The sequence below is a fragment of the Scyliorhinus canicula genome, chromosome 19 (genome assembly GCF_902713615.1).
Source record: "Scyliorhinus canicula chromosome 19, sScyCan1.1, whole genome shotgun sequence".
Taxonomy (NCBI): Eukaryota; Metazoa; Chordata; class Chondrichthyes; order Carcharhiniformes; family Scyliorhinidae; genus Scyliorhinus; species Scyliorhinus canicula.
In genome coordinates this window covers 43,700,889-43,727,635 of record NC_052164.1, presented here as the reverse complement: position 1 = coordinate 43,727,635, position 26,747 = coordinate 43,700,889, and the positions used below count along the sequence as shown (strand labels likewise).

At 45.5% G+C, this 26,747-nt stretch overlaps 1 protein-coding gene across 1 annotated transcript; it reads left to right on the top strand.

Moving 5' to 3' along the window:
- Positions 1-25,722, top strand: LOC119953940 (ADP-ribosylation factor 2-like). The gene is made up of 5 exons (XM_038778644.1): positions 1-87; positions 6,107-6,268; positions 8,420-8,530; positions 18,181-18,305; positions 23,493-25,722. The coding sequence occupies exons 2-5, from the start codon at positions 6,133-6,135 to the stop codon at positions 23,652-23,654; spliced, it is 534 nt and encodes a 177-aa protein (XP_038634572.1). The 5' UTR covers positions 1-87; positions 6,107-6,132; the 3' UTR covers positions 23,655-25,722.
- The last annotated feature ends 1,025 nt before the right edge of the window (positions 25,723-26,747 follow it).

The following is a 26,747-nucleotide window of genomic DNA, read 5'->3' as shown; positions in this document are numbered from 1 at the left end:
TTCATCACGCAAAGGCGTTTAGACGTCATCGCGCACGCCAGAGGAGGCCGTTGGTTGGAAGTGGACCCAGGAGGAAGAGAGTTTGAGGTAAGTGAATATGGATCCGGGGGGCGGGGGGGATCGAGGGTTCTGGATGGATCTAGGGATAGAGTAGACCAGTGAAGGAGTTTTTTTTGTTGTATCTAGGTAATCGAGGACGGGGAAGGGGGAACGTGGATGCGGACCCGGCAGGGAGAGGGTGGGTGAATGCGGACCCGGCAGGGAGAGGGCAGGGAGAGGGTGGGTGAATGCGGACCCGGCAGGGAGAGGGTGGGTGAATGCGGACCCGGCAGGGAGAGGGTGGGTGAATGCGGACCCGGCAGGGAGAGGGTGGGTGAATGCGGACCCGGCAGGGAGAGGGTGGGTGAATGTGGACCCGGCAGGGCGAAGGTGCGGTGGCCATTTTAGCAGGACCGTGGAATTTTTTTTGGGGGGGGGGGGGGGGGGGAAGGGAAGGGGATTTAACAGGTAAAAGTCGGGGAGGCTCCTGCGGCGAACTGGTTTTGGGGTGGGGAGAGAAACCAGAACAGCGCCTTTTGCCAGCACCAAAAACTCCGAGTTGATTGAAAGCGGAAATGGAAAACAGGGCCCAGTGGTGGCCGCCCTGGATCTCCGGCCTAGACCCGAGCGGGATTCTTGCCTCCAAAGGAAGGGGATCTCTCGCTATTCAGACATAAATTAATGTCAACAGTCCACCGGGGTGGTGTGGGCTCTCATCACCAGCCTCGGCCAACACTTGCTGTGAACCGGAGGCTGCGGATACTCCAGTAGCCGGGTGTGTTCTGAGGGCAGTTGGACATCCTCTCCTGGCTTTAAATGGATTTAGATGAGAGTGGTTGGGAGATAGTTTATAAATCAACAAAACATCGCCAGTTGTCCCTTTGATTTGAGTCAACAACTGAGGTCCATACATCCACGTCCTTGGAAAGGGTGTGCCCAGATTCTGTGCCTGTATTTGGAAATCGTTGTTAAATACTATATTTGCTTGCTAAAAATCTTCAACCTTTGAAAATGAGGGATGGAGGAGGAAGTAGGTAGAATATTTGTGTCAACAGCCAAAAAAAACTTGATATGAACACCTTTAACCTGACAAATTGGCTCACGGCACGGAGAACCCGGGTTCGATCCTGGCCCCGAGTCACTGTCCATGTCATTCTCCCCTTGACCGTATAGGTTTGACCCCCAACAAGCCAAAGAAATGTGTAGCATAGGTGGAATGGCCAAGCTAAATTGCCCCTTAATTGGAAGAAAATTGGCTATTCTAAATTTATAATAAAAAATAACGTGACAAATTGGCAATGCTGCACGGCTACATTGTGATCAAAGTTAAATCAATTAGCAAAAATAGTTTGAGCTCTTAAAGGATCTTGGAATGTATTATTGACACAGTAGTGCTTAAAGCAGTGAATTAATTTGGAAATGTCCTGGTACAAGTGGCTGCAGACAGCTTAAAGCATTTTGTGCCAGAAACAAATATGTTCTATTCTAAATAGAATTCAGTAACATTTGACAGAACCTTTTTATTTACAGCTTTTGTATTTTGAAGTTGTGCTGACATTGTTCAGTTGTTACTGGGTCAAAATCCTGGAACTCCCTTCCTCACATAGACGACAGCGGTTCAAGAAGCCAACTCATCACCACCTCAGGGCAATTAGGGATGACATTTGAAAGACTAATAATTTTGTATCTATTTCCCTGCTACTGCATTTTTAAAATCTACTTTAGACCAAAATAGATAACTTGTATTAAAAGTGAAATTTTTCATCTGCTGGTTGGACATGTCCATGTCTTTCATCAATGGCAACTTTATGAAAATCTTTTCAATAATATAGGGACTTAAGAGTAGATCATTTAACTCTCTAGTGTGTTCTGCCATTCAATGCGATTATGGTTGAGCTGTAACTTGACTCCACTTTCCTTTTTGATTAATAAAGATCTATCAATTTCATGTTTAAAATGAATAATTATCTAACATCAAATGCCATTCGCGGAAAAGGTTTCTAAACTGCTAGCCAGCTTTGGTGAGAATAGAAGTTCTATTTTATTTGTTGAAAGCCCTGCATGTAACACTTTGAGCTGTCCTCATTCCTACTGAATTGTAATCAGTAAAGGGAATGCAGGAAATTGGAGTTGAGGATTATCATACTGAATCAGAGGGCAGCACGGTGGCCTAGTGGTTAGCACAACCGCCTCACGGCGCTGAGGTCCCAGGTTCGATCCCGGCTCTGGGTCACTGTCCGTGTGGAGTTTGCATATTCTCCCCGTGGGTTTCGCCCCCACAACCCAAAAATGTGCAGAGTAGGTGGATTGGCCACGCTAAATTGCCCCTTAGTTAGAAAAAATAATTGGGTAATCTAAACTTTTTTTAAAAATCATACTGAATCAGTCATCATCTGATTGAATGGTGGAGCAGACTCAATGGGCTGAATGGCCGATTTCTGCTCCTACATCTTACGGTCTTCTTAGACATCCCAACCAGTGGAAGTAGTTGCTCCCTATCCAACTTACCAGTTTTCCCTTAATATAATTGAAAACTTAAAGTAATTCATACAGCCTCAAGTTCTGGCAAGCCTGCCTTTAAAATCCATGTCATTTAGTCCAGTTTTTGCTGGTTTATTTGATTGGCACCCCAACTACAAACATCCACTCCCTTCTCCACCGGCACAGAGTGGCAGCAGTGTGTATCATCTAGATAGAAGATGCATGGCAGGAACTCGCCAAGGCACCTTGGACAGCACTTTTCAGACCCACGACCGCCACCCCCTAGAAGGACAAGAGCAGCAGACTCATTGGGACACTACCACCTCCAAACCACACACTATCCTGATTTGGAAATGGTCACTGTGTCAAAATCCTGCAACTTCCTCAGCACTGTGGGTGGACTTACACCACATAGATTGCAGCGGTTCTATCCTGATTTGGAAATGGTCACTGTCAAAATCCTGTAACTTCCTCACAGCACTGTGGGTGGACTTGCACCACATAGATTGCAGCGGTTCAAGAAGCCAGCTCACCACTACCTCTCAGGCAATTAGGGATGGGCAATAAATGCTAGCCTAGTCAGCGATGTCCACATTTCACAAATGAATTTTAAAAGTCCTCAGCCTAAGAGCTGCACGGTGGCACAGTGGTTAGCATTGCTGCCTACTGCGCTGAGGACCCGGGTTCGAATCCCGGCCCTGGGTCACTGTCCGTGTGGCGTTTGCACGTTCTCCCCGTGTCTGCGTGGGTTTCACCCCCACAACCCAAAGATGTGCAGGTTAGGTGGATTGGCCACGCTAAATGGCCCCTTAATTGGAAAAAATAATTGGCTACCCTAATTTTTTTTTAAAAAAGGTCCTCAGCCTAGAGGTTTGAAAAGGGATGTTTTTATTCTCTATTTTACTTTAAACATAACATTAATATTTGTTGGTGATCACAACATGAAAAATGTTTTAACTTGAGACTCACTATTAACCACCACCTTTCTGGGCCTTCCTCGTATCTTGTCCCTTTTACATTCAATCAGAATTTTACACACCCACCGCTTTGCATTAATCAAAATTTCTCAAATACCAATGAGATTAATCAAGGTTGGGGAGACTAAATGCAGACTGGGCGACCACTTTGCGGAACACCTTCGCTCAGTTCACATGCATGATCGCAACCTTCTGTTTCTTGCCATTTTAACCCAGCACCTTGCTCCCATGTTCACATGTCCATCCTTGGCCTGCTGAAATGCTCCAGTGAAGCCCAGTGCAAGCTGGGGAAGCAGCATATCATCTTCCAATTAGGCATGTTGCAGCCCCCAGGACTTCACATTGAGTTCAACAATTTTAGATGATCTTTCTCTTCCATCTTAATTAAAAACAATATACCATACATTTATTGTCTCAGTGCAAAAATGATGTGTTGATTTTGACAGGAAGGATATGGCTAGACGGCATAACTTAAAGGGAGAAATTCTAAATTAGCTGCAGGAACAAAGGGACCTTGGTGCAGATGTATGTAAGCTATTTAAGGTGACAGTGCATATGCACATAAGCCATTTAAGGCGGCTGTGCATGTTGAGCAGTTAATATAGCATATATCGTAGGTTTTACTAATGGAACATTGAATGCAAGAAAAGGAGGTCCTAGTAAACTTGCCTAAGTCATTGGTTGGGCCTCATCTGGAGTGCTACGACCAGTTCTGGGTGCCATACTTGAGCAAGGATGTGAAAGCATTGTCGTGAGCACAGACTAGATTCACAAGAATGATTCCAGGGATAAACAACTTTGCCTGTGAGGATAGATTGACTAGGTTGAGTCTCTTATATTTGGAGAAAAGACTGAGAAGAAATTTGATAGAGGTATTCAAGATCCTAAAGGGTATGGACAGTAAATATTCCTTCTCAAGAGTTTGTCAAGAACTAGAGGTAACAGATTTGAATTAATGAGCAAAAGGAGCAAAACCAAAGGGTGGGTGGAATCTAGAAGGAACTCTTGAGAGGATGGTGGAAGCAGATTTTATTGTGGTATTCATAAGGGAATTGGATTGCTATCTGAAAAGAGAGACTGGAAGGTTATGGGGCTACGCCCGGGAATGCTATGAGGTAGATTCGGGACTGTATGGCATTGTAACAGTTCTTGCACTTGCACTTTCTGTGACTGTCAAACTGCGTTTCTGTTTTTAAATGATTTCATGAATTTGTATACCTGTATTCTCTGTTCCTCTAGGTCTTCATGCGGCCCACCAAGTCATTTAAAAAAAAAAGAAAATTTTTTTAATTAAAAAAATTTTTTTTAAGGTTAATGCTTAAAAATGCTGTTGGGTTACTTACTGGTATAGGGTGGATTCGTTGACTTGAGTAGGGTGATCATTGCTCGGCACAACATCGAGGGCCAAAGGGCCTGTTCTGTGCTGTACTGTTCTCTGTTCTATATGAGGCACCCAGAATCATAACCGGGTGAAGTAATTATTTTACTTGATATACTATGCGGCCCTTTAAAATTGTGAATTTCTGAATGTGGCCCTTGCACGGAAAAGTTTGCCCACCCCTGCTCTAGCTCATTCAGACCTTTTCCTCCCCATATACTCCAACTTCTCCCTCTTTATTTTTGTCACATGCACATTTTGAAATTATGCCCAGTAAACCCAGACCAGAGCATTTTAGGTATCCCAATGCTGATTGTAATCTAACACTAGTCAATGCACAAAGAATATCTTTTGATTGCTGTGAGCATTTCAACTGAGATGAAGAACAAGATGAGCATTTTTACCAATAAAATTGTGTAGTAGAAATCAAAGTACTTTGTTGCTAGGTATTGATATACAAGCATTTTATTAACTCAATAGTTTTATTTGCTTAATGTCGATAAGGTTTTTGTGATTTTGACCAGCTTCAAATTTATTCAATCATAATTTTTATTGCAGTTGACAGCACATTTCTTGAAATGGCAGTATTTGTGACAGCAATGGGAGATTAAGCATCCACCATTTCTGTATTAAAATTTGATTAGTGTTTAATGATGCGTGTCCACAAAATCCTTTACTGTAATCATTTTTAAAATTTCAATCTTTTTTCCAATTAAGGGGCAATTTAGCGTGGCCAATCCACATACCCTGCACATCTTTGGATTGTGGTGATGAGACCTATGCAGACACGGGGAGACTGCAAACTCCACATGGACGTTGACCTGGGGCCAGGATTGAACCTGGGTCCTCGGGTCTGTGAGGCAGCAGTGCTAACCACTGCCATCATGCCACCCCCTTTACTGTAATCACGTGTAAACCAAGAAGCTGCAAATTCAAATATTCTAATGGGAACAACAACCAATAAAGGTTTTGGAAATGTAAATTTTAATGCAATTTTTAGCTTAAGTAGCAATTTCAAAATGCTCACTCTTTATTTGGGAAGAAAAGGAACAAATGGGTCTGTTTATTTTATGTATTGCTATAGCATTAACAGCTTTGTGTTCTGACCAAGGAGTCAAATATCTATACGGGTGGTGTATGATTAGGTTTATCTTGGGTGAAGCAGATCACACGTGGAGAAAAGCAAATACTCCCAGTTCAGCAGAATGTTAAGCTGCTTTTTCTTTTTTAGGTCTGATCAGAAAAAACAAAGACGGCATGGGGGCCTTTTTTAGCAATTTATTTGGAAAGAAGGAGATGCGCATTCTTATGGTGGGACTGGATGCAGCAGGCAAAACTACAATTCTATATAAACTCAAACTTGGGGAAATTGTAACAACTATCCCCACTATTGGTAAGGGCTGGTATTTTACTTGAAGAGTGAAATTAGTGGTAATTCATGAGGTAAGACATGTTCTGTGGAGAATAGCGTAAATCTTGTCTGACGCTATTGAAGTAAACTTCAGGAACAGAGAAACTAACTTGTGGGACAGTCAAACTCTGTATGTGGTGGGCAGGATCCAACGTCCTTGCACTTGGTATTTGCGGCATTCTGCAAATGTTATTTGGACCACATAAACTGGAAATTGTGTACGTTTTTCTCATGTTCTGGATGTAAAGCAGGCAGAATCCTGCTTCTGGTTTGTGCCAGTGGCATTTCAGCCTCATCATAGTGTGCATGTTGGCTGTCTGAAACAATGTTGGAAGAATTTTAAAATACCGGGGACTGTGGAATTTACTAAACAGCTGGTGGAGAAAGTATGTTTTACTTCCTTTCTAAATGAAAGGAAGCTCCAGAACACTTCTCCAGGTTATGTACATACATTTGGAAGCAGGAATATACGATTCAACCCTACGAGCCTGCTCTACCATTCAAAAGATCGTGGCTGATACGATTTCAACCTCAACTCCACATTCTTGCCTACCCCAGATAACCTTTCACCCCCATGCTTATCAAGTTTCTATCTAGCTCTACCTTAAAAATATTCAAAGCCCCATGCCTTCAATTCCTTTTGAGGAAGAGATCCAAAGAGACATGGCCCTCTTGAGAGAGAATCTCTCCTTATCTGTCTTAAATAGGTGATACAAGCCTAGCCTATCCAACCTTTGTTCGTAAAACAACCTGTCCATTCCAGGTATTAATCTGGTTAACGTTCTCTGAACAGTTTCCAATGCACCTTTCCTTAAATAAGGACAAAAGGGATGACAAAACGGAGCATCCCGCTACACGATGCTACACAGCCAGATGTGGTCTAACCAAAACCCTGTATAATTGAAGCATAACCTCCCAACTCTTGGATTCTATTTCCCTCACAATAAACAATGATGTGTTATTTGCTTTCCTAAAGACTTCCTGTACTTGCATATTAACTGTTTGTCCTTCGGGCACTAGAACAGATCCCTTTGTATCTTGAAGCTCTATGTCTCTTGCCATTTAGATGACATAGTTTTGAATTCTTCCTACCAAAATTGACAATTACTGCCAACTTGTATTGACCCATGCTGCTTGCATATCAGCTGTGGCTCATTTGATAGCATACTCACCTGGGTCTGAAGGTTCTGGGTTCAAGTCCAACTTCAGGAAAGAAGACTAACATTCCAGTACAGTACTGAGATGGTGCTGCACACTCTGCACTATCTTTCAGATAAGAAAGTAAACCAAGGCTACCCTGCCCCTCAGGTGGATTTGAAAGAACCCATGGCACTGTTTCAAAGAAAAGCCAGAGGAGTTATTATTCATCTGCTAGCTAATATTTATTTCTCAATCTCTTTGCAAAAGCAGATGATATGAACATATCTCATCCTGTTTGTGGCAATTTTCAGAGCACAAATTGGCTATTTCCTAAATTACAGCGGTGGCTAAACTTCTGAAATACATAATTGGCTGTAAATGTCTGAGACATCCAGGGTTGGATTCTCCGCCGGCGGGATGCTCCGTTTTGCCATCCCTTTTGCCCCTGCGAAGGTGGTGAGCTGCCTCTTGAACCGCTGTAGAATTTCTGCTTCAGGAGCTTAATACAATCAGGAGCTTAATACAATCAGGAGCTTAATACAGTCTTGGTACGGCTTGGACACAATGACTTCTATCTTAATCAAATGCTTTTCTGTCTTAATGTTTGTCTGTGCTTGTATAGCCAAATTTGTTTTCAGTTCTTGGCCAGCTACTAAAGTACAACAAATGCTTTGCAATGTCAGTGAGCATGATTGTTCCCTTGAACTTCAAATACTGTGCGTTTTATAAGAAATAAAACAATGAATTTGTGCATTTTTGGCCAGGAGAGCAGAGGATGCACAGTATGTGGTGACTCTTAATTTGTCATTACGTCTATTTGGTTCTTCCCAGCAGCGCAGCTGAAATGCAGATTGACAGTTTCAAAGCTAAATATAGTTAAATATTTAGATTCTGAAGCATTTATTGTTGGGAAGGGATGTGTAGCATGGTGAATGGATGTTGCTACCCTTATGTATGTGAATTGTGGCATTGTTATTTTCTTTAATGTTGCAGGTTTTAATGTGGAAACAGTAGAATACAAGAAGATAAGTTTCACAGTGTGGGATGTGGGCGGTCAAGATAAAATTAGATCCCTCTGGCGGCACTACTTCCAGAACACACAAGGTATGAATTATAATTTTCCACAGGTGTGTATCAAGTCAGAATAAATTTCAATCCTTTGCCACTGAAGTTTCTATTCCGTATTTATGGAATATATTTTCCAACCACAAAGTTGCATTTGGCGTTGCCATTTACTTAAAATAATCTAATCTAGACGCTTGGACACAATACTAGCATTCAACATCCCATGTCTAAAGAAAATAAGATGAGGTGGGATCTTCTGTGTCCAACTTAATCTCAACAATGACATGCCTCCACACTGCATTGAAGTCTGACCTCAATCCTGAAATCTTGAACCGATCTGAACTCTAACCATCTAACTTAGTGGGAGTGCTGAGCCTAGGATGGTGTCTTTGTAAGAAGAGGATAGTGGATGGAAGCTATTCTCAATTAATTTGAGTTGGTTCAATTGCATGAATCCGTTTACATATTAATCTCAACACTGCTGTTTTTGGATTAGATAACCTTTGGGCCACTCCACATGTCCTGCCTGCAAATATTTAGCAAGCCCTTACTTGAAAAACAGAATATAATGCTGAAAATTTGAAATGAAAACAAATGATGCTGGAAATAATCAGCCGCTCTGGCAGCATCTGTGGAGAGAGAAACAGTTGACATTTCAGTTTGATGAACCTTAGAGCTGAGCAAAGTTAAAAATTTAATAGGGGGACTTCTGGTGGCGGCGATGTCCGAGTGAGCCGCACATTCGGCGGGCTCTCATTCCGGTGGGGCTGAGCAGCTGATTCCCTGCGATAGCGGGACCACGGGGGCGGCAAAAAGGCTGCCGGGAAAGAAGAGGAGAGCGGGTTGCAGCAGATGGAAGCGTGGGAGGCCAGCAGGTAGAGGAAGAGAGAGAGAGAGAGACGGAGGCAAGGAGGAAACTGACCTGAAGGGTAAGATGGCGGACCCAAGGACCTTCCTTCCTCCAGGACAAGGAAAAAAAGTTTGGAGTTGCTGAAGAGGGTCAGCTTGGACCCACTTCAGATGCCCAGAAGGTAAGATTTAAGGAGCTGGGCGAAGGAAGGCAGCAGCGAAGGTGCTGAGGAGCGGGCTGCGGCACATGGAACAGCGGGATTCCAGAAGGCAGAAGAAGACGGAGAAAAAGGGACAGACAAGGACCTGGAGAAAATTACCTGGGACCTAAGATGGCGGACACACGGACCCCGGACTCAGCAATCCAGCAGGCGCTGGATAACATGCTCCAGGTAATGAAGTCCAGTTTTGAAGCGCTGAAGCGGGACAGCTTGGACCCAATCCAGAAAGCGGTGGATCAGCTGAACCAGAGGCTGGACGCCCAGGATGTTAAAGTTAAGGAGCTGGGAGAGGCGGTGGAGGAGCAGGCGGATGCGCAGACGGTTGCGGCGCTAGAAGTTGACGGCCTGAAAGAGCGGCAGAGAAGACTGCTGGACAGAGTGGAGGAGCTGGAGAATAGAGTCCGCAGGAACAATCTGAGGATGGTCGGCTTCCCGGAGGGGGCTGAGGGAGCTGATGCTGCAGCGTTTGTAGCAGACCTGCTGAAGCAGCTGATGGGGGCCGAAGCCTTTCCGCGACCGCCGGAGCTGGAGGGGGCACACAGAGTGCAGGCAAGGCAGGGGCGGCCGGGCGGACCCCCCCGCCCGATGGTGATTAGGTTCCACAGGTTCGTGGACAAGGAGCGGGTGCTGCAGTGGGCAAAGAGCGCCAGGAGCAGCACGTGGAACAACAGTGTTCTCCGCATTTATCAGGACCTAAGCCAGGAGGTGGCTCGGCGGCGAGCAGCCTTTAAGAATGTCAAGGAGGTGCTGTTCAAGAAGCACGTGAAGTTTGGTCTGCTGTTCCCAGCTCGGCTATGGGTCACGCACCAGGATCAACACCACTACTTCTCCGAGCCCGAAGAAGCGATGGATTTTGTGAGAGACCTGGGGCTGGTCCCGAAAGGAAGCCCCAAGGACGCGAGTTGGGGCCCGAGGATTTCTGTGGGAAGGAACGCCGAATGTGCCTGGACTGCTGCTCAACGGTTTGCTGGGCCAAAGGGGCCAAGCGGAACATTTGAGACTCTTTCCTTTGTACATGGACATTGGTTTGGGGGGTTCCCCCCCCCCCCCCCCTTTTTTTTTTTGGTTTTTGGTTTTTTTTGTGGTGTCTCTTGTTTCTTATGGGGGGGGGGGGGGGGGGGGGGGGGGGGGGGTTGGGTATATATTTATGTGCTTTTTCTCTTTTTTTCTGTGGGTTTTTTTCCTGTTTGGGCTGGTTTGTGCTTTTTGTGCAGCTCGCGGAAGACACTGGAGCCGGCTTGCCCCAGTGGGTGGGGAGGAGGACGGGGAAACAATGGGAATGAGACCGGAAGGCGCCGGAGTGTTGAGTCACCGGGCTAGCAGATTGGCTAGTCAAGGAAGTCAGATGGGCGGGAAGTTACAGCCAGTAGATGGCAGGGGTGGGGGTATCGGGGGGATAGGGTTAGGGGAGGGGGGGGTTGTTCTGCTGACAGGAGAGGGACTTGAAATAGGCACTGGAAAGGAGGTCGAGGGTGGAGGCAGCCAAAGGGTGGGCCAGGAATGGCGCGACGCACGGGCCAGGGGCCGGCCCGAGAAAGGCTATGGCTGACCGGTGGGGGGGGGGGGGGATGTGCCTCCCCGACCAGGCTGATCACCTGGAACGTCAAGGGACTGAATGGGCTGGTTAAGAGGGCGCGGGTGTTCGCGCACTTGCGGGCCCTGAGGGCGGAAGTAATTATGTTGCAGGAGATACATCTGAAAGTGTCGGACCGGACCAGGCTAAGGAAGGGCTGGATTAGCCAGGTCTTCCACTCGGACGTGGACTCGAAGTCCAGAGGGGTGGCAATCGTGATCAACAAGCGCGTGCAATTTGAGGCAGAGGGCATAGCCGCAGACAGGGGGGGAAGATACCTGATGGTACGGGGCAGACTGGAGGGGAGAAGAGTGGTGCTGGTGAATATATATGCCCCGAACTGGGATGACGTGGACTTCATTAAAAGAGTGCTGGGGAAGATCCCGGACCTGGATTCTCGCAGGCTAATAATGGGAGGGGACTTTAACATGGTCCTTGAGCCGACTTTGGATCGGTCGTGTCCCAGAACGGGTAGACTCTCAGCAATGGCAAGGGAGCTGAAAGGGTTTATGGAGCAAATGGGGGCAGTGGACCCCTGGAGAGATAGACAGCCAACAGGAAGGGGCTACTCGTTTTACTCGCACGTCCATAAAGTATATTCCAGGATAGATTTCTTTGTACTAAGCAGGGACTGTACGGGGGAGGTAAAGAACACGGAATACTCAGCAATTACCATTTCAGACCATGCCCCGCATTGGGTGGACCTGCAGTTCGGGGGAGCGAGCTATCAACGCCCGCAATGGAGGCTAGATGTGGGACTGCTGTCTGAGGAGGGGGTCTGCGAGAGGCTGCGGAAATGCATAAAAAGTTACCTGCAGGTGAATGACACGGGGGAGGTCTCAGCGGCGACCTTGTGGGAGGCGCTAAAGGCAGTAGTGCGGGGGGAGCTGATTTCAATTGGGGCCCACAGAGCCAAGGCAGACCGGGCTGAGATGGATAGATTGGTCAGGGAAATGGGTCGGATAGATGAAGAGCACGTGGAGTCCCCGGGGGAGGTTTTACTCGGGGAGAGGCAGAGACTACAGGCGGAACTGGGGGCACTATTCACGAGCAGGGCCGTGGAACAGCTTAGGAAGGCGAGAGGAGTGGTGTACGAGCATGGGGAAAAGGCTAGCAGACTGTTAGCGCAACAACTCGGGAGGAGGGAGGCGGCCTGGGAAATAGGTAGAATGAGGGACGAGGGGGGGCGCAAAGTGGAGGACCCGGCAGAATTGAATAGGGTATTCCGGGACTTCTATCGTAAGCTGTACACTTCGGAGCCGCCGGAAGAACCGGAGGGGATGAAAAGGTTTCTGGACGGCTTAACATTCCCAAAAGTTGGTGGGGGGCGAGTGGAAGAGCTGGGGGCCCCGATGAGTAGAGGAGGTATTGGGGGGCCTTAAGGCTATGCAGTCGGGGAAGTCCCCGAGGCCGGATGGATACCCAGTAGTTTTATAGGAAGTTCTCTGAGCTGGTGGGCCCGGTCTTGGCGAAGGTTTTCAATGAGGCAAGGGACAGAGGGACCCTGCCGCCGACAATGTCACAAGCCACCATATCTCTGATATTGAAGCGGGGTAAAGACCCGGAGGCGTGCGGGTCCTACAGGCCAATCTCCCTGATTAATGTAGACGCCAAGCTCCTGGCAAAAGTACTGGCGGGTAGAATGGAGGACTGTGTACCGGAGGTGATTGGGGAGGATCAAACTGGGTTCGTAAAAGGTAGGCAGCTGGCGGCCAATTTGAGGAGATTACTCAATGTGATAATGATGCCCCTGCCGGGTAGAGAGGTGGAGGTAGTGGTGGCAATGGACGCCGAGAAGACCTTTGACCGGGTGGAGTGGGACTATCTATGGGAGGTGCTCGGACGGTTTGGGTTCGGGGAGGGATTGGTGGATTGGATCAAATTATTATATCAGACCCCGAGGGCCAGCGTCAGGACCAACAGAGAAGTGTCGGAGTACTTTAGGTTGTACCGAGGGACCAGACAGGGCTGCCCGCTCTCCCCGCTGCTGTTTGCGCTGGCCATTGAGCCGCTGGCGATTGCGCTGAGAGCCGCAGAGGGTTGGAAGGGGATGGTGAGGGGCAGGGTTGAACACAGGGTTTCTCTTTATGCAGACGACCTGCTCCTGTACGTGTCAGACCCAGTGGCCGGGATGGGAACTATACTGGGAATGCTGAGGAAGTTCGGCCAGTTCTCAGGATACAAGTTAAATACGGTCAAGAGTGAAATGTTTGTGGTCCAGGCAAGGGGCCAGGAGAACAGATTGAGAGGGCTACCGTTTAGGCTGGTTGAGGAAAATGTCCGGTATTTGGGAATCCATGTGGCACGAGACTGGGGCAGGCTGCATAAGTTAAATTTGGCCAGGGTGGTGGAGCAAATGAAGGAAGAGTTTCGGAGATGGGATGCACTCCCGCTGTCGCTGGCAGGGAGGGTGCAGACTGTAAAGATGACAATCCCCCCTCGATTTTTGTTTATTTTTCAGTGCCTCCCGATCTTTATCCCACAGTCCTCCTTCAAAAGAGTTAACGGGCTGATCATGAGCTTTGTCTGGGCGGGAAAATCCCCGCGGGTGAAGAAGGCAATGTTGGAGAGGAACCGCAGCGAGGGAGGGCTGGCTTTGCCGAGTCTGATCAATTATTACTGGGCGGCCAACATCGCTATGATAAGGAAGTGGATGGTGGGTACGGGGTCTATTTGGGAGCGGGTGGAGGCGGCTTCGTGCAGGGGCTCCAGCTTGGAAGCCCTGGTCACGGCTCCTCTACCGCTGCCGCCGGCCAAGTACACCACCAGCCCGGTAGTGGTGGCGACCCAGCGGATATGGGGCCAGTGGAGGAGGCATGTGGGGGAGATGGGGGCGTCTGTTTGGGCGCCAATCTGCGACAACCATCGGTTAGCCCCCGGCAGTATGGATGGGGGGTTCAGAGTATGGCGGCGAGCAGGGGCGGGAAGGGTGGGTGATATGTTCCTGGAAGGGAGCTTCGCGAGTTTGAGGAGCTTGGAGGAGAAATTTGGGTTGGTAAGGGGAAATTATTTTAGATACCTACAGTTGCGGGACTTTGTTCGTAGACAGGTCACATCTTTCCCACACCTCCCGCCAATGGGGATCCTCGACAGAATAGTCTCTAGGAGGGAAGAAGGGGAGGGCAGAGTCTCGGGTATATACAAGGTGCTTATGAGGGAGGAAGGGTCCCAGACAGAGGAACTGAAACTTAAATGGGAGGAGGAGCTAGGCAGGGAAATGGGGGATGGGCTGTGGGCAGAGGCCCTGAGTAGGGTAAATTCGACCGCGACATGTGCTAGGCTCGGGCTGATCCAATTTAAGGTCGTTCACCAGGCCCATATGACGGTGGCTCGGATGAGCAAATTTTTCGGGATAGAGGACAAATGCGCTAGGTGCGCGGGAGGTCCAGCGAACCATGTTCACATGTTTTGGGCATGCCCTGAGCTGAGGGGGTACTGGGAGGGATTTGTGCGGATCATGTCCCAGGTGCTAAAAACAACGGTGGTGATGAGTCCAGCGGTGGCAATTTTTGGGGTTTCGGAAGACCCGGGCGTCCAGGGGGAGAAAGAGGCCGATGTTTTGGCCTTTGCTTCCCTGATATCCCGGCGACGAATATTATTGGCGTGGAGGGACTCAAAGCCCCCGAAGAGTGAGTGGTGGCTTGCAGACATGTCGAGTTTCCTGGGGATGGAAAAAATTAAGTTCGCCTTGAGGGGATCTGTGCAGGGGTTCACCCGGAGGTGGCAACCGTTTATTGACTTCTTTGCTGGAGAGTGAGCGTCAGCAGGGAGGGGGGGGGGGGGAAGAGAGAGTAGAGTAGGAGGAAAAATATGGCGGGTAGTACCGGTGGGAGGAGAGCGGGCTTGTGCAATATGTTACGATGGAAGTATTGAAAGTACGTGTATGTTTGCACATTTTTGCCTTTTTTGCTTTCTGATGATGTCTGTAACTGTTATAAAGCCAAAAACTACCTCAATAAAATTGTTTATTTAAAAAAAAAATTTAATAGGGGATATTGCGTACGTGGTGGCTAGGATAAGGATAAAAGGAATGATTTGTGATGTTTTGGAAGACAGGAGAGATTCTTCCATGGCCAAAGGGAATGGTGATGGAGAAAGAAAAGAAACAAAAGATTAAAAGCCAAATACTGCAGATGCTGACAATCTGAAATAAAAACTGGAAATGCTCTCCACAGGTCTGGTATCATCTGTGGAGAAATAAACAGGGTAAAGTTTCAAGTTCAATATTGCTATTTGAAACGAGTTCCTGTCAAAAGCAAGAGAAAAACAAATATGCAGGAAAGGGAAAGAAAATTAGGAGGTTTGGGAGAGGAGAAAACATTTGCGGTCCAAAATTGTTGAACTTGTTCAAAAAGGTGAATAATGCAGATTCTGAGTTCAGAAGGCTGTAAAGTGTATAATTGAAAGCTGAGGTATTGTTCCTTGAGCTTGTGTTGAGCTAACCTGCAACAGTGAAAACAATCAAAACCTATTGCGTGGCCAACCTTTTTTCCCAGTTCTGATGAAGGGTTGTTGCCTTAGCTCTTCCTCCTCTTAGACACACACACCTCCACCGTCTCTCCACAGATCCTGATCAGTTTTTCCAGTATTTTCCGTTTTTTATTTAACTACGTACTTAATAATAACCTTTCTTGTCACAAGTAGGCTTGCATTAACACTGCAATTAAGTTATTATGAAAAGCCATAAGACATAGGAGCAGAATTAGGCTACTTGGCCCATCAAGTCTGCTCCACTATTCAATCATGGCTGATATTTTTCTCATCCCCACTCTCCTGCCTTCTCCCTATAACCCCTGATCCCCATATTAATCAAGAACCGATCTATCTCTGCCTTAAAGACACTCGGTGATTTGGCCTCCACAGCCGTCTGTGGCAAAGAGTTCCACAGATTCACCACCCTCTGGCTGAAAAAATTCCTCCTCATCTCTGTTTTTAAAGGATCGTCCCTTTAATCTGAGATGGTGTCCTCTGGTTCTAGTTTTTCCTGCAAATGGAACCATCCTCTCCACGTCCACTCTATCCAGACCTCGCAGTGTCTTGTATGTTTCAATAAGATCCCCTCTCATCCTTCTAAACTCCAAGTACAGACCCAGAGTCCTCAAACGTTCCTCATACGACAAGTTCTTTATTCCAAGGATCATTCTTGTGAACCTCCAAGGCCAGCACATACTTTCTTAGATATGGGGCCCAAAACTGCTCACAATCCAAATGGGGTCTAACCAGAGCCTTATACAGCCTCAAGTACATCCCTGGTCTTGTATTCTACCCCTCTTGACATGAATGCTAACATTACATTTGCCTTCTTAACTGCCAACTGAACCTGCACATTAACCTTAAGAGAATCATGAACAAGGATTCCCAAGTCCCTTTGTGGTTCTGCTTTCCGAAGCATTTCCCCATTTAGAAAATAGTCTATGCCTAAATTCCTCCTTCCAAAGTGCATAACCTCACACTTTTCCACATTGTATTTCATTTGCCACTTCATTGGCCCCTCTCCTACCTTGTCCAAGTTCTTCTGCAGCCCCCTTGCTTCCTCAATACTACCTGTCCCTCTACAGATATTTGTATCATCTTCAAACTTAGCAACAGTGCCTTCAGTACCACCTTCCATATTATTAATCTATATTGTAAAAGGTTGTGGTCCCAGCACGGACCCCTGAGGCACGCCACTAGTCACCGGCTGCTATCCTGAACAAGACCCCTTTATCCCCACTCTTTGCCTTCTACCAGTCAGCCAATCCACTATCCATGCCAGGGCTTTTATCTTAACACCATGGACTTTTAACTTATTTAACAGTCTCCTATGCGGCACCTTGTCAAAAAGCCCCTAATCGCCACTTGATTAGAACCCTGTGATGGGAGAGAATTGAATATTTCAATTCTGATTTGAAACTAGCGAGCAGGAATGGTGTAGATTTGGATTGTAGTCAGTTTTACACTCGGTCTAATTTTGCTTTTTGCTGAAGCCAATTGAGAGTAAAATCAAACGGGGTCTAAAAACTGGACAGCGTGGTAGCACCGAGGTTAGCACTGCTGCTTCACAGTGCCAGGGTCCCAGGTTCGATTCCCGCTTGAGTCACTGTCCATACGGAGTCTGCATGTTCTTCCCGTGTCTGCATGGGCTTCTTCCGGGTGCTCCGGTTTCCTCTCGAGTCCTGAAAGAAGTGCTTGTTAGGTAAATTGGACATTCTGAATTCTACCTGCGTAAGCAAACAGGCGCCAGAATGTGGCGACTAGGGGGTTTTCTCAATAACTTCATTTCGGTGTTAATGTTAGCCTACTTGTGACAATTATAAAGATTATTAGTATTATTATTGTTACTACCTGGCTTGAACCTGCCCACTTGTTCCAGATAACCCGAGTTAAAATTGAGACTGCAGAGGCATTGTCACATTTAATACAATTATGTACACCTTGTGACCGTGTTTGATGTTTTAATGCAAAAAGTTTACTTATTTAAAATAAATTTTGAGTACCCAATTCATTTTTTCCAATTAAAGACAATTTTATTGTAGCCAATCCACCTACCCTGCACATCTTTGAGTTGTGGGGGTGAAACCTACGCAAGCACGCGGAGAATGTGCAAACTCCATATGGACAGTGACGCAGAGCCGGGATCGAACCTGGAACCTCGGTGCCGTGTGGCAGCAGTGCTAACCATGCCGCCGTGCTGCCAATGCAAAAATTTTAGACAAGAATTGAATAGTGCAGAGAAGAGGACATTTGGCTCTCTTCCTATGTCATCTTCAAAATGTTTGGCTGGAATTGGTCTTCAGTAATACCAAAGTGGGCAATGACGAATCAGCAGCCTGTTTTAGATTCCACCTGATGCACTTTTACATTGATTTCCATGGGAATGAAAACCAACCAGGGTGTTCTCTGCATCAACTATTTCAGCCGTCTTATTTCTCATATTTATCTAACGTGTGCTAACATACATGTGTCCTGAGTGTAATTTGTAACTGACCCTGAAGTCAAGGTTTACTGTTCTGTCATCATGTGGAAAGTCGATGCATCTTGTGTTTCAACATGTTTTCTTCTTAAAGGCCTAATATTCGTTGTCGACAGCAATGATCGAGAGCGTGTCAATGAGGCAAGGGATGAGTTGAATCGAATGCTCTCCGAAGACGAGCTGAAAGATGCAGTGTTATTAGTTTACGCAAATAAGCAGGTAAGTCAAGGCACATGAGGTATCACAGTTAATTTTTTACACCAGAACTCACTTTTGACTGTTTTAGCAGCAGCCCATACCATTACACTTCTATGAATGGATGATGTGGTTAAATGCCAGGTTCTCAGACCATGAAACTCAGCAGAGTTAAGACTTGATATTTGGTTGCATTGTGCTTGGTCCACAAACAGGAAAGAAATCAGCGCTTTCCATTTCTAAGGGTCCATCCTTAATGTTGGCAAATCAGGATTGGACTTGACTATCCCTCTAAAGACAGGAAAAAAACACCTTTTAAATATAGTGCCTTGCATTACTTCAGGACAACACTTTACAAGTGGTAAAGTATTTTTGAAGTGTGGTTGATGTGATGTAGGAAACAGCAGCTAATTTGCACAGTGCAAGGTCCAGGATCATGTATTAGTTGTGTTTGCTGGGAGTAAATTTTGGTCAGGATTATGTGAGGAGCTTCTTCAAATAATACAATGGAACTTTGAAATCCACCTCAGAGGACAGGGAGGGCCTAGGGTTATCATTCAAAGCACTGCTTCCTTCTGCACTGAAGTGTCCTTCTAGATTATGTGCTGAAGTTTCTAAAGATACGTGAACCCATAACCTTCTGACTCAAGTTATAATTCTGCCATTTAAGTCGACTGCTCAGTAGAATGGTTTCTGTATTTTGTTGAGGTTTGCATTTAAAGAATAAAAATTTAGGAATATTTAGTGCTATTGGCATATTTTGTCTGCCCACAACTTTGGAAGAAAATGAGGAAAGCTGGGCTGAGAAAAAAAGGTTACAAATTGGTGTTTTTCTTTCTCTAGTGCTTATTCATCATTCAAAGTGCATCTTTCTTGAAACTCCTTTTATCTGGAGTCGTCTTTGAAAAATATTTTTATTCAGGGCATTTTTCATTTTATAAACCTAACACCACACTCCTTAAACATTATACAATTCTCATTATGAATGACCCACCCACCATACAGCAAAACAGCCCCCCCCCCCCCCAAAAAAAAGCTGATGATGCTTGAGAGTCCGTCTCGCGTAGAACCCCTGATGGCAAACTTGATCTTCTCAAAATGTAGCAATTCCGACTGGTCACCCACCCACATTGTTTCCTTTGGCAGTTCCGGGGCCCACCACCCTAGCCAAAAACCACCACCGGGCTATCGGGGAGGCAAAGGCCAAATTATCAGCATCTCTCCTCTCCTGCACTCGCAGCTCATCAGATACCCGAAATATTGCTGCCCGTAGGCTTGGGACCATCTTCACCCCCCCCCCCCCCCAAAATTCCGACATTGTCCCTGAAAAGGATCCCCAAAATCCCACTAACCAGACAATACCAGAACGTGTGCGTGGTTTGCTGACCACCTTAAGCACCACTCACATTTGTCTTCCACCTCTGGAAAGAACCCATTCATGTGCTTTTTTTATCATATGAATTCTGTGCACTACTTTAAATTGAATCAGGCTTAATATCACATGAGGTCGAGTTTTTATCTTATGTAAGACCTCACTCCATTCTCCCCCCCCCCCCCCCCCCCCCCACAAATGCACCACCAAGCTCCTCCTCCCATCCTCTTTATCTCCTCCAACGAGATCCTCTCCCTCTGCATCAACTCCCCATACATATCGGAGATTTTACCGTCTCCTATCTCATCCTTAGAAACTATCTTTTCCAGTTTCCAGCAACAACGGGTGTGGTGACCGCGGAAACGTGGCCAGTTCCTTCCTCACAAAATTACTAACGTATAAGCATTGAAACCTGTTTCCCCTCTGGAGCTAAAACTTTTCTATCAGTTCCTCAAGCTCTCTAAATCTACCCGTCGCAAACAAATCTCTGAACCTCTCTATCCCCTCCTGTTCCCAAACCCTGTACATCAACTCCAACCCCGCTGGAATAAATCTGATTTCCACGTATTGGTGCTCACAATGATATTCCCTCCAGCTTAAAATGTTGCCCCAACTGATTCCAAGCTCTGAACGAGGCTGGCTACAACTACCTGACTTGAGGAGTACTTGGCTCGCAAGAACGGAAGCAGAGCCATCAAGAGTACCCTCAGACACATCTATACATGAAGCCGCCACATTCAACTGTGCAGCAGAACCCAGCTATGAAGCATCTGTATTCCAGATACCAGAAACTCGACCTGACCAGCCGAAACAGCAACTTCTTTAGGCCCCTTCCTTGTCCTGGGGAGCTCACTGGAAGCACCTCGCCCTTCCCCACATTTAGTCTGCACCCTGAGAAAGAGCCAAACTTACTCAGCATCTCCATAATCGTACTAGAGATCGAATACATCACGTATAACTGCAAGTCATATGCGTATAGGGACACTCGTGCCTCCATACCTTCCCTCCCTATACCCCCTCCACTCCATTGGTGACCTTGCCAATTGCCAGTGGCTCAATTGCCAATGAAAAAAGTAACTGGGAGAGTGGACATCCCTGTCCTGTACCCCCGTGCAAACGGAAATAATCCAAACATTTGTGTTAGTGTGAACGCTAGTCTTGGGGGCCCTATACAACAGCTTAATCCAGGTATTGAACCCTGGTCCAAATCCAAACTGCTACAGTACCTTAAAAGATACACTCATTCAATCCGGTCAAACGGTTTTCTCTGTCCATAGAAATTATTATCTCCTAGTTCCGGTCCAGTCGGCGCGTCACTAAATTAAATAATCTTATATTGGTCAAGTTGTCGACCCTTCACAAACCCTGTCTGATCCTCCACTATAACCCCCACCACCACCATTCAGTCATAACTTAGTCGTAACGGGCTCCTGCAGGTCCCTACCTTGTCCACCTCTAATACCCACCTAAGATGGCTGCCGCCACCCCTCCATCCAATGACTCCATAAAGAAACCTTCGTCATCAGCAACCGCCCCTCCACCCCAATCCCAAACAAAGAAAACCCCAGCGCCCCAGGCTCGCTGTCCCAACCCATGTTTTTAAAAAAAAAAAGAAAACAGCCCCACCCCTTCACTCCCCAATAGCCAGCCATGGCTTTCCCACCCACTTTGCTTTCATTAGCCAGCATTTCTGCTGGCAGGGTGACCCCCATCTGAGGCAACACACATTTTATTTACAAATATGCCCGTACACTACCCCCCCCCTTCCCCCTTCCTGCCTAACCCATTTTTCCTTACCCATGTGCCCCAAGCCACATCATCCCTGCACCTACTCCCCTGCTCCTCCCCGTGCTTTCCATCGTTCCCAACAATTGTTTTAATGTGGGGTGGCATGGTAGCGCAGTGGTTAGCACTGCTGCATCACAGCACCAAGGACCAGGGTTCGATCCCGGACCTGGGTCACTGTCCGTGTGGAGTTTGCACATTTTCCCCGTGTTTGCCTGGGTCTCAACACCGCAATCCAAATATGTGCATGGTAGGTGGATTTGCCACGCTAATTTGCCTTTAATTGGAATAAAAGTGAATTGGGGGTACTCAATTTATTTATTTTTAAAAATTGCTTAAATACACCCAAAGCCTGTACCACACGCGCAGGGTGGCAGATATTACGAAAATTATACACTCCGAGAACAGCATAAAACAAACAATTACTAACAACCCTAAGCAGACTGCCATAACTCACCCATGCAGGTGAACCTACCTAGAATCTTCAATTGTCCCCCACCTCATGTTCCTTTATAAAGTTAATCACTTCCTCTGGCATATCGAAATAGTGTTCTCTTCCCCCATGCATGACCCACAAGCGAGCTGGTTACATCATGCTAAATCGTACCATGCTCCTGAAAAGAGCAGCCTTGTCTTGTTAAACCCAGCTCGGTTCCCAAATCCTGGTAGATTCGGACAGCATGGCATTCCCAACTGTATTCATGCGTTTTCTGCCCACATCTTTTTCTTGTCCAGGTACCTATGGAGCCAAACTGATTGCCTGTGGCAGCTCTCCAGCTCTCTGACTCTTCCTCAAGGACCGATGGGGCCCAGTCCACTTCAGGAGTGCGATCAAAGACCCCCTCCCCCACCAACTGCTTGAACATCTTTGCAATGTATTCAGTGGTTCTCGCACCCTCAAATGCTTTCGGGCAGCCCTACAATCCTCAAGTTCTGCTGCTTGGAGCAGTTCTCTTATCTTTGCCTTCAGTTTATTTTGGCCCTTCAGAATCAACATCACTGCCTCCAAAGGGGTAATCCGATCTTCAGAGTCAGCAAACATCTCCTCCACCTTCTGGATCAATGCATTCTGCGACTCCAGCCACTGTTCCAAGGCTGGCTAAATTAGTTCTCCCATTTTCTCCGGAAGGCCTGCCTTTGCTTTTTAAAATTCAGTCTATAGGAACTCCACCCACTTGTCTGTTGACCACTGAGCAGGCAATGATGCCACAGGTCCCTTATCCATCTTTTCCTACTCTGCACCACGTGTGTTCTCCAGGTCCAAAGAATGCCCTTGTTCACACTCTTTTTAAACGATCTTCTCCGAAGTGTATATGTGGTTTAGCACAGGGCTAAATGGGTGCTGGCTTTGAAAGCGGACCAAGGCAGGCCAGCAGCACGTTTCAATTCCTGTACCAGCCTCCCTGAACAGGCGTCGGAATGTGGTGACTAGGGACTTTTCACAGCAACTTCATTTGAAGCTTACTTGTGACAATAAGCGATTTTCATTTAAGTGCACAAAGTATTTTTCGTACAGTGGTTAAGGGATACTTATTTGAATTATGGACTACAGAAAAACTTTATGCTGATCCCAAGTCAAATTGATTATACCAAAAACTAGAAAATTTTGAGTTCGAAAAGTTACCAGCCAAATTTCCATGAATTAATAGGAAAATGCAATACCATAGGGTCCCAGTTCTGGTTCATGCTTGCTTAGCTGTACTGAAGCACTCCAAGGCACTTCACAGAAACACGATATAATAAAATATGTCACCAAGTCACAAGGAAATATCAGGTCAGATGTCCAAATGTTTGGTCAAAGAGGGCAATTTTAAACAGATGCTAGTGACACTTGCAGAAAGAATGGGCACTTGAGCAGAATCAAAAGGCCCTTCTACTTCAGGAACTCTTGTGCAGGGATAGATGGAATATTGTGGAGGGGAAGCTGCTGGATATGTTCAGAAAATTAGACACTAGTGGATCACCTTGAGATGATTTGAATCCAATGCAAATGACCATCTTTCAATTGTACAAGAAAGCAATCCTGATGTTTCATTCAAAATTCTTCCTTGCAGGATTTGCCCAATGCGATGAATGTTGCAGAAATCACGGATAAACTGAACCTGCACCAACTCTACCAAAGAACTTGGAACGTCCAGGCAACCTGTGCTACCAGTGGCGATGGTCTTTATGAAGGCCTGAATTGGCTGGCTAGTCAACTTGGAAAACATAAATGATCCATTCCAGTTTCTGAATGCCTCCACATGACCAACCATGCTGCTGTGTGTGTGTGTGTGTGACTTGAGTGGGAGCAGTTTCCTCACCCATGTGCCTTTTATAATACAGAAGGGTTAGGGACACTACTTATTTGAACTGGTATTATGGAGAATTGCAAAAGTATTTTACTAATAAAAATTAATGGTTCTAGTTTTGGAATAGTGGCCTGTAATACTTGAAAGCTTGAAATCAATTTGCAGCATGTAACTACAAGCTGTCCAAACATTAGGACCATGAAGTGCTATTTTATGGTCTCTTTTTGTAACTTGTGGTGGGGAGCAGGGAAAATGTGCCTGATCTCCAGCAAATATTGTTGTGGAATTTAAGAGCACGGCTGCAGATCTTGCTTTGCAATCTCATCTAAACGTTTTGTTCTAAACCGGAGTGGTACAGGCTGGTTTTAAATTGTGCTCACGTATTGAAGATTCGGTGGATGTGGGGAAAAGTGAAAATCGATATGTCCTCTCGGGAAACCGTTCACTTGTTTTGAGTTAGTGTTTACTTTTGATAACTCTGCAAAAGGAAAAAGGAGTGGAATTATGTCTGCATATGGGCAATTTGTACTGAATGGTGCAATTCTACAGGTTTGTAGAAACTTAAAGTTCTGCAACATAAATAATGTGTGGAGGTCACTGAGGCTGCTGCTCCCATTCTGCTATTTTGTAAAGATTTTGAGCAACACTTGCATGTATTTACTACTGGGGAAGGGTGAAGGGTCAAATGCATAAATAACAAATATCTAATCCTTTTTACTTGTAAATACCAAGAGACAACTCCACATAATGGAAGAAGTGTCTCTGTCCCTGCAATAACACTACAGACACCAGGTGATTTTAAAAGCATTCGTCATCTTTAGTAATGATATTTGGAGTTAAATTTTAAGATGATGGGAATTTAGAATTGCACACATGTTCTCGGAAAGCTCCCCAAAAGTCTGACATACCTAGCAAAAGAAGACATTTGTAAACTCTTCAGGCTGTTTGAAGATTATTTGGGTTTAGTCAGAATGCTTATCTATATATAGACCAGTAGTATACATTTCAAATGGACTTCTTTGTATATTAATGACCAATTGAATACAGATGCCTTCTGCGCAAACTGAATATAGCTAAAAGACTCTTGGAATTCTATGGATTCTATAGAGGTTGACCTTAAAATGAAAACTGTAATCTTGTTGACTGTAGCAATATGCAAGGGGAGAAGTGAGCTGTTATTGTCTGAATCAGTTTACAAAAGTGAAATGCTTTGGATGATGGAAACCTGAAATAAAATCAGAAAATGCTGGAAATGCTCAATAGGTCTGGCAGCATCTGTGGCGGGGAAAAAAACAAGTTTCTGTTTTGGGTTATTAATCCAATAAAAGGTCCAAAACTGCTTTTCCAATGTTTTCTGATTCTATTACTCTTTAGTTACCAGAATTTCCGTTTTGGGTTATTAATCCAATAAAAGGTCCAAAACTGCTTTTCCAATGTTTTCTGATTCTATTACTCTTTAGTTACCAGAATTTCCGTTTTGGGTTATTAATCCAATAAAAGGTCCAAAACTGCTTTTCCAATGTTTTCTGATTCTATTACTCTTTAGTTACCAGAATTTCCGTTTTGGGTTATTAATCCAATAAAAGGTCCAAAACTGCTTTTCCAATGTTTTCTGATTCTATTACTCTTTAGTTACCAGAATTTCCGTTTTGGGTTGATAATCCAATAAAAGGTCAAAAACTGCTTTTCCAATGTTTTCTGATTCTAGTTACTCTTTAGTTACCAGATTTAAGAGATTTCCAGATGTGTGAGAACAATGTAACGTAAGAATATATTTTTAATCGGACCAATGTTGCACTTGAAAGCAATAGCGCGAGGCCTTCTCTGAATTTTTCATTATTTTTCTGAAATAATGAGGCAGACACCCTCAAAAGAGGAGTAAATATCATGTCTAGTCTGAAAAAAGGTCAGGTGTTTTTAAACTATATTTGAAAACCTGTCTTGATGCACTTGTATTAAAGATATCTCTTGGAATAAACAGTCTTGTTTCATACCAGCATGTTATTTGCCTATGTAAGACTGAGTTCCTGCTGGGTTTGAGGGCGGTGGGTGACAAGAACATGTTTGCAAATATTTCTGCTAACAGTTGTTCAGAAACCTGCTTAATACCTACGCAAGTGTTTCAAAATCCTGAAGGATAACTTGAAACACTGGTTCTTGGTCTATATTGTTACGACACCCTGGGCTAGTGTTTGGTCAATTCAGCCCCACTTGGCCCAGAGTCAACACAAGTGACATTAGATATTTTAAAATACCAGAGGACGTTTGCGGAGCCCAATAAACAGCAGACACCAGGTTTGTAACTTTAAAATAAGTAATCTTTTATGTACAGTTTTATAATTAAACTGGCAGAAAAATGTAACTGTCTAATATCCCCTCCCATCACACACACAAACAACACAGAGGAAAGGGTGGTTGAGGGGTAAAGAGATTATTAATAGTGGGGTTTCTGTGTGTATTGGATCGCTCTGTTTAAAATGTTACAATTATAAATGCCTCATATTTTCTTAAAAAATAAATTAGTAATAAAGTTAAAGGAGAAAGGATAGTTTTTTAAAAATGTAAACATTTCCAATTAAGGAGCAATTTAGCGTGGCCAATCCACCTATCCTGTACATCTTTGGGTTGTGGGGTGAGACTCCACAAACACGGAGAATGTACAAACTCCACGCAAAGTGACCTGGGGTCAAACTTGGGTCCTTGGTGCCGTGAGGCAGCAGTGCTAACCACCGTGCCCCCCCCCCCCCTCCTTTGGGGGGGGGGGGGGGATGCAGATGGATGTTTTCCATAAATTTCTTTCTCAAAGGGCAGCACGGTGGCACAGTGAGTTCTGCCAAAGCTGGTTTTGAAGATCCATTCGGTGCTGACAAGTCTGTTCTTCCTCTCAAAAATACTAAACCTCGGAACAATGTCCTGACAAGCAGGCTGCTTCAGCTTGAGTCCTCTGCTTAAAGGCACATTCTGAATATGGGTCCATGGGTCAAAAATAATTGGGAGCAAAGGAAATAAACATAAAGG